The sequence below is a fragment of the Camellia sinensis genome, chromosome 12 (assembly GCF_055761805.1).
Source record: "Camellia sinensis isolate YWXY chromosome 12, ASM5576180v1, whole genome shotgun sequence".
Lineage (NCBI taxonomy): Eukaryota > Viridiplantae > Streptophyta > Magnoliopsida > Ericales > Theaceae > Camellia > Camellia sinensis.
In genome coordinates this window covers 115,957,611-115,966,171 of record NC_138972.1, presented here as the reverse complement: position 1 = coordinate 115,966,171, position 8,561 = coordinate 115,957,611, and the positions used below count along the sequence as shown (strand labels likewise).

The 8,561-nt window shown below is 33.1% G+C and overlaps 1 protein-coding gene across 1 annotated transcript; it reads left to right on the top strand.

Annotated features, from left to right (window-relative positions):
* Positions 1-433: 433 nt before the first annotated feature.
* Positions 434-7,762, top strand: LOC114280564 (U1 small nuclear ribonucleoprotein A). Its single transcript, XM_028222944.2, has 5 exons — positions 434-693; positions 815-987; positions 3,019-3,112; positions 6,245-6,333; positions 7,210-7,762. The coding sequence occupies exons 1-5, from the start codon at positions 609-611 to the stop codon at positions 7,501-7,503; spliced, it is 735 nt and encodes a 244-aa protein (XP_028078745.1). The 5' UTR covers positions 434-608; the 3' UTR covers positions 7,504-7,762.
* The last annotated feature ends 799 nt before the right edge of the window (positions 7,763-8,561 follow it).

Genomic DNA, 8,561 nt, shown 5'->3' with positions numbered 1-8,561 from the left:
ATTTTTACTGCTGAGAATCATTGATTGTTTTGAAAATCAGGGTATCAGGATGAAATGAAATACATGGTCATTACTTTGGAACAGGACTTAGTTGGATATTAAGGCCCCTCTGGAATGCAACATTTTTAATTTAAAAATCAAAAATTATTAAAAAAACCAAAATGCAAGTCAAAGATTATTTTTTTTCTTTATTTTTTACACATGTTTTTGTAAAAAATAAAAAAATCATTTCAAATATATTAATTTTTTTTATCTCAAATTTTAATTAAAAATTATTAAAATAATCTATCCTCAAACGAGAACTAAGTACACTCATGACACTGACCTAAGTCTTCCAAAAACTAACTCACTACGTTGACGAGCAAAGTCAAATATTGGACAATAGAAATAATTGCCCAATTTAATTTAATAGCCCAACTTGGTAGCCCAAACCAACAGAGTAGGCCCATCTAGCCCACCCAATTCGCATTCCCATTTATCCCAAAATTGCCGACGAGGGAAAGAACGGAAAGAACGATTCTCTCTCCCGAGTGTTGGCCGATTGGAATTTCACTGAGAAAACTGTTGCTACTTTTAATCGGAGTCGGAAAGTAGGTTAGCTTCGACCCATGGCTGAGATGACTACTGGCGGAGACGTTCCTCCGAACATGACTATATACATCAACAACCTCAACGAGAAGATCAAGCTTGAAGGTACTCCCTATTCTCTCTCTCTCTCTCTCTCTCTCTCTCTCTCTCTCTCTGTATATCTTTTGTCTTTGTAGATTTCTATTTCAATTAGGTTTTTGAAATCTGAGTTTAATTATTTTTTCAGAGTTGAAGAAATCTCTGTTGGCGGTGTTCTCTCAATTCGGGAAGATATTGGAGGTTTTGGCATTCAAGACACTGAAACACAAAGGTCAAGCCTGGGTTGTGTTCGAGGACGTCGCTTCCGCGACCAATGCGTTTCGCAAAATGCAGGGCTTCCCTTTCTATGACAAGCCTATGGTATGTCCCCAACCTTTCCTACATTGTGATGGTCGGTTGAATTTTTTATTATTAGTGCAATTTGAGTATTGTGAACACCCTTATGATTATAGGGGGGGGGGGGGAAATGTATGATGAGTTAATTTGACTGAGCATGTATAATACTTGATTGAGTAGAATGGCAAAAGACTCACTTGATTGGGACACAAGGTTTAGTTTAGTCTAATAACAAGTTAGTGACTCTTGTTGTTATATTGTTGTAACTGGAGTGGCTGATTTATGATTGTTAAAGGGGAGCGAGGTGACTGGTGTGGAAATTCCAATTTTCTACATGGTTTGTTAGTAAAATTTCACTATCATGTGGTAATTGATATTGTATTGAGGTTATTTGTGTACATATGCAGATAGAAGAGAGCAAGTTATGCAGACTGTTCAAGTTAGATAAGTATTTTTTCATGTTATTAACAAGAAGATATTTCACTATTAACAACTACGGTGATAAGTGATTCTTAGTAGTTGAAATAACTCCACTTGATCATGACAATACTAACACAGTAACAAATGTAATGATACAAACCAAATTTCATTGTCGTCGTATAAATTGTGTTTAACCTTATAAGGGCCATCTGGCCTTTTGATTGTTTTGCACATCTTGTATTGTATCTAAGCTTTGAGCCGACCGGCTGTACTTTGTTGTATGTTTCAGTGTAGGAAATGGACCACTGAAGGTGTAGGATTTAGGTATGTCTCTTTAAGATCGTTGACCTTGGAGTGGTCTGCAAGAAGTTGTACAACTTGCTTTTCAATGTCATATAACAGGTGCTTTGACGAGTTTCAAAAGGCTCATTATAAGCTTTGTGTTTGTTAAGGATTGATATTGGACCTGCTAATGGTTCATGGAGTGATTTAAGGGTGTTGGTTATGTTACTGGACTATTGGAGTTGAAGCTCATTAAGGAACTTTTTGTTGTCTGCTCCATTTGAGAGAATTGTACACTCAACTTGCCTCAAAGGAAGCAGAGAATTCTGTCTCTCAAGTGCTACTGTTACTGCATGATTCAAGTTTTAACCTATGGTGTAGTTCACTTTGTTGACTTTATGTCAGGGTTATTATCCTTTTTGCATTAGAGCTAAACCTGCTAATTGCGTGCTTTTGCAAGTGTCACATGGCTGCATTAAACTGCTATGCTCTGTCATTTCCTCATTTTCAGTCTAAGAGAAGAATTTAACTTGCTTTGCACGTCTGCTATTGCTTCCATAAGTTCATCTACTCCAATAAAGAATCCCAAAATGAACTGTTTTAGTGAATTAACTAACTGATGCACGAAGTCTGTGGTTGGACATGATCTTCTATAAAAGAATGAAGTATAAGGTGACACATTTCAGGTTAGGGTGTGAGCTTTGAAGATCTTTGTTTTTCTTTTCTACTAATATTGCTCTATTTGGTTGATTAGAATGAGATGAAATGGAATGAAATGGTCATTCTTAGACTCCACTTCAGAATGATTATTTCCTTATGATAGTGAATGATGATTCTACTTTTAATGTGTTTTTTGTTATATTTTTAGTCAACCAAATATGGGAATGGATATTTTGATGGAATAATCATTACATTCCAATGAACCAAACACTACCTAAGTATTTAGCAATTATTCATTTCAGTGTAAGAATTCAAATTGTGAATTCTAAAGGAAAAGTATATTGCATTTGTGTCAAGCTTAATTAATTCCAGATGTTGGCTCTTAGTAAGCTACAAATATGCTTTACATGCATATTCCTGCAGTAGATGTTGATTTTAAATGTCTGTGTCTTTGGACAATTCTGTATGCTAGTGGGCTTATTATGCAGTTTTATGCAATGTATGTATATATGTTTATTGTTCAAGCAAGTACAATGAATTGAATAGTTGCAACTCTGAGTTAAGACAACTTCTGTCATTATGTTTCAAGAATTCTAAGCCTTGGTATAGATTTTAATTCTACAATTCCCTCCTGTTTGCTTCTTATGGTTTATTATGATATAGACATGTAATTATAGTAAGTTATTATCTCAGAGGATACAATTTGCGAAGACAAAGTCAGATATAATTGCAAAGGCTGATGGTACTTTTGTTCCAAGAGAAAGAAGAAAGAGACACGAGGAAAAAGGTTAGTCCCTCTGGCACGCCTGCCTGGAATTACACTTTGTTGTCCCTTTTTTTTGCAGTAATGATCTGAAATCTTAAATGAATCAATAAACTGTGCCAATCACATTAGATATTGGAAGTTCCTAAACTTGTATTAGGGTGCTTGCTATTTGTGAACCGCTCATAGTTCATGGAGTAATAACATTGATTATAGTATTGTATCTTGTATGTACCTGGCAGTAGCATGAAAAGATGTTTGCCATGCAACATTTGCTACCAAAAGTATTTTGGCAAGAAAAATGTCGATGCCACTTTATGATGTTCAAGTTAAGACTTGTGTAAAAAGAAAATGGTAATCTACTAATTTTATTTTTAGTTATTTATTTATTTTATTTTATTTTATTTTTTATTTTTTATGTATAAGTAATAAAATGCTAACGTGTAAGTGTTAACAAACAAACTGAAGGAGTATTGAAATCTAGCTGAACCTGACATAAATATCAGATAAGAATTTGTGATTTTTTTTAGATGGAATTGACTGCATGGCCTTGTTTATTGTGGTGCTCGACATAAACTGTTTCGATGATGGAATCAATCTTTTTGTGTTGGCAATTTTAAGATAGTATACTAATGCTGATTGCTGAAGCATGGTCAGAGTGTTCTGTTGTGAAAAGATAACACATTCGAGTTTGCGGTCACTCTTCTTCCATATCATTTTGGCAAATAAGACACATGGCGGCATGGGCTAAAAATTAATTGGCTTTAAGAGTAATAGTAATAGTCATCTCACCAGCAAGCATGCTGTAGTGCATTATTACTTCCCATTTACCCCCACCATTAGGAATGGCAATGGGGGGCAATGGGGTGGATATTAATTCCCCATCCCCATTCTCCTATAATAAATTTTCCCCATTCCCCATTCCCCATTCCCCATGGGTACCACCCTCCCCATTTTTTAATGGGTATGGATTTTCCCCAACCCACTTTAATCCCCATTTTTATTTTTTATATTTAATGTTAACAACCATTTTTTTTTTTTTTTTTTTTTTAAAGGTTCACAACAAAAACTAAATATACCTTCAATCTTTTTTCTTTCTTTTTAAATATATTTAATGTTAACAATTTTTTTTTTAATTTTTTTTATTTTTTAATTTTTTTATTTTTTAAGGTTCACAACAAAAGTTAAATATACCTTCAATCTTTTTTCTTTCTTTTTTAATATATTTAATGTTAACATTTTTTATTTATTTATTTATTATTTATTTATTTATTTTTTTAAGGTTCACAACAAAAGTTAAATATACCTTCAATCTTTTTTCTTTCTTTTTTAATATATTTAATGTTAACAATTTTTTTTTTTTTTTTTATTTAAGGTTCACAACAAAAGTTAAATATACCTTCAATCTTTTTTCTTTCTTTTTTAATATATTTAATGTTAACAACCTTCTTGTTTTTCTTTTGTCTTTTTTTTATAAAGGTTTTAGCTAAATATACCTTCAATCTTTTTTCTTTCTTTTTTAATATATTTAATGTTAACAACTTATTTTTTTATTTTATTTTTTATTTTTTTAAGGTTCACAACAAAAGCTAAATATACATTCAATCTTATTTTATTTTATTTGGTTCAACAACAAAATCAAATGCACATTAATTAATTAATTAAAAAGTTTGTTTTATAATAATCAAATATATAATTTTGAGAAAATCAAAAAGTTTGTTTGAAGAAAGTGTTATAAGACTCATATTAAATTGCATCAGGGCATAAATAAGGAATTGTTAGCCACGGACAATTTAGACATTAAACCATCTTTCTCTTAGCAAATTTGAACAATTCATTTTAATTTATCCAAAATCTAATTATACCTTTAACAAATCTGAACCACTCATTTTAAGATATCTATGCATTACCACACCCAATCCATCCTCCATCTTTTTCCTTTAGTCCCCCACGAATTTTGTTGTGAATCTTAAAAATTAAAAAAAAAATGGTTGTGAACCTTAAAAATAAAATAAAAAAAGATTAGAGGTATATTTAGCTTTGGTTGTGGATCTAAAAAAAAAAAAATGGTTGTGAACCTGAAAAAATAAATAAATAAAAAAAAGAAAAAAGATTGAATGTATATTTAGTTTTAGTTGTGAATCTTAAAAAAAAAAAAAAAAAAAATGGTTGTGAACCTGAAAAAATAAATAAAAAAATAAAAAAAAAGATTGAATGTATATTTAGTTTTAGTTGTGAATCTTAAAAAAAAAAAAAAAATGGTTGTGAACCTGAAAAAATAAATAAATAAAAAAAAGAAAAAAGATTGAATGTATATTTAGTTTTAGTTGTGAATCTTAAAAAAAAAAAAAAAAAAAAAAAAAAAAAAAAAAAAAAAAAAAAAAAAACATATGGGGAAATTAGTGGGTACCCATCCCCAACCCATCCCCTGTGGGTATTTAAAGAATATCACCTACCCTACCCAATGGATAAGAAAAAGAGGGGAAAATCCATGTATTTGGGTTGGGTCTCCATGAATACCCACAGGGTAGGTTATCCATTGCCATCCCTACCCACCATAGAAGTAGGTCCACTGGGACAGCCACTTCTTTTTGTGGTTGAAGCCTGTCTTCTATTATTCATAGGATCATTTCACCAAAGATTACATGTGTAAATGAATTTTTATTTACGATGGCCTATGTAGGAAAGAGGGATATTGTATGAGCTAATGACTATTATTGCAACCTTATAGGTAGATGAACAATCCACAGTAGATGGCTTGCTTATTCTCCGATTCTTGTTTTAATTCTGATTCACCACATCTATTGAATGTACTCTTAAAACCTGCCCTTTAATTTTTTCTGATGAAAGTGGAAAGTAAAAGGATGAAAGTTCTTTCAATCTAAATGAGATAAGTGCAGGCAACTTTTTTTTCTTCTGTAGTTTAGTATATTGCAAGAAAAAAATATGTAAAAGATTGCTGAAAAATGTTGGAAGTAAAAGTGAAATATTAAAAGCAGAAGTCACCAATTTGTTTCCTTCTTAATAAAAAGGAGCAGTGTTTAGGATAAATTTTATGATGCGATATTACTACCTGGATGGAATAGAGTATAGTGTAGATTTGGTTTCTTATTTATGGGTTTACTTCTTCTTTATGGGTTTTTCCTCTCTTAATAGGGAGGAAGCGAAAAGAGCAACACGATGCTAGTCAAGCTGGAATGAGTCTGAATCCTGCTTATGCTGGTGCCTATGGTGCAACTCCTCCTGTAAGCATGTTTCCTATTTTCTGAGGATTGATTTGTGGAATTATAACTTAGTTAAATTTGCATCAATATGTTTTGCGAGGATAATTCTGAGGTCAATTCTGGTTACTATTATTATTATTTTGAAATTTATTTGTTTTATGAGCTGTTGTACGTCTTTGAACATCCAACACCTGAGATCCATGTTGTTAGAGAAGTTATGCAAGTTTTAGGACTTGGATGCTTGACTTCTATGTGGTTACAGGGTGTATCAATAATCTAGAGATGCAGGAAGGATGGGAAGCATATAATGAGTAAAGATGAAATTGGAATATAGAAAAAGGGAAAATGACACCAACAACACATCAATGGATTATCTTACTGAGTCAATTATGTTATTAGCCTTGGATATTTTATTTTTTTAGCCTATGGAGATTACTCTTAAGATGGAAAACAGATGTAGGCATAATATATTATATGATATATTCTATCCATGCAACAGTTTTGCATGATTGATGCCAGTGATTAAATTTTGAAAATGATTAGAGTTATATATCTATTTTTCTTTCAGTAATAAACTTAACTTTCATGACTGGTCAAAGAATGATATGGCTGCTGGTTCAGTAATTCCGCTTAATATTTTCTACTACCCCCAATATGGGATGTTGAAATCATTGCTTGATCTTAGACTCCATCTTCTATAGGTCTTCACTAAAATGTAGTAGTCATACTAACAGCTGTTCTGTGATGAGTTTTTTTTTCCCTAATAAATTTATGTGGGGGCTAAAGTGCTTTCTTTGTGTTTATTTTTATGGTCTTGGTTATATATTTTTTGGAAAGGCCTTATCGTTCCAAAAAAAAGGCCTTACCGTTTCTATCTTCTTCCACTAAATGGTGCAGTTATCACAAATACCATATATGGGCGGTGCAAAATCTGTCGTTCCAGAAGCTCCAGCTCCACCAAATAACATATTGTTTGTTCAGAATCTTCCTCATCAGACCACTCAAATGATGCTGCAAATGTTGTTCTGCCAATACCAGGGCTTCAAGGAAGTTAGGATGGTGGAGGCAAAGCCAGGAATAGCCTTCATAGAATACGAGAATGAGATGCAATCCACAGTTGCAATGCAGGGACTCCAAGGATTCAAGATCTCTCCCGAAAACCCAATGTTGATTACCTATGCAAAGAAATAGAAAGATGAGCTTTTTGGTTCTGCCATTTTTACCGGTAAAAAGGATGTAGTTATTTAGAATTCGCAACTGGAATCTGGAAAGATACCATATGTGCCTGTCGGCCTTGGGCCTTTAGTATATGTATTATTGATCTTATAACTTTGTTTTGCTGTGTATGTTTTCTTTGATTAGCATATATTTTCTTGAACTTCGATGAGCTTGACTCAGATGCTTTGGAGGCGCTTAGTCTATATGAAGTTCCCAATCTGGTTTGGTGCTATGCTTATGAATTCGTCTTGCTGTGGTTTATATACATGGCTATTTCCATGAAAGTATAGAAAGGAGATGCTGCATTGTGCAGTAAGGGTCAATATTTGGCTGGGCCAGCTTGCGGGCTAACTTTTTGTTTTTTTCTTATTTTCCTTCGGGCTCACAGACGGGGTTGATGGGCACCCTCTAATTGGGCAACGGGCTGGGTTTGGTCTCCACACTCAAGCCCAGTGCCAACCCAAGCCTTCTTCAGACCGGGATGGGGTATGAGCTTGGGAGGGTAAATGCCCAGCAAGCATTGGTTAAAGCCACCAGTCTTTGGGCCAAATGATAACCCTCACGTAGGACTTGAACTTTTGGGAATATATGCTTCATAAGGGAGCAGTGCTTCATTCAAGGTGCCATGCGGCCTCCATAGTCTCTGGCTTGCCTCTCCACGTCAACTGAAGCAATCGAAGTCAACCTAAATTCCCCATTTGGAAGACAGCAAATCAAGCTCATGCTATATTACATTTTTATCAAATATGTATTTTAAGAGAAGTATATGTATATAAAGAGAAATATATCTAGACATTCTGGTTAGTATGTATGTATATTAAGAGAAGTAGACATGTTCCAAGTTGAACACATGCTGGTTTCCATCCAAAAAAAAAGGAAAAAAGGAAAACACATGCTGGTTTGCTCATTTTTGCAATGGGATCAAAACAGATTTTAACACATCAATGTCAATTTTGTACCAAGTATTTTGCACTATAATTGACTCTCTCAAAAATTAACCTATAACAGGATTACGGTTAATATGCACAATT

Excerpts from the sequence above, each read along its gene's own strand:
- LOC114280564 (XM_028222944.2), top strand. The coding sequence starts at position 609 with ATGGCTGAGATGACTACTGGCGGAGACGTTCCTCCGAACATGACTATA. Across the intron at positions 988-3,018 it reads CTTTCTATGACAAGCCTATG|AGGATACAATTTGCGAAGAC; the intron begins GTATGTCCCCAA and ends TTATTATCTCAG. Across the intron at positions 6,334-7,209 it reads CCTATGGTGCAACTCCTCCT|TTATCACAAATACCATATAT; the intron begins GTAAGCATGTTT and ends TAAATGGTGCAG.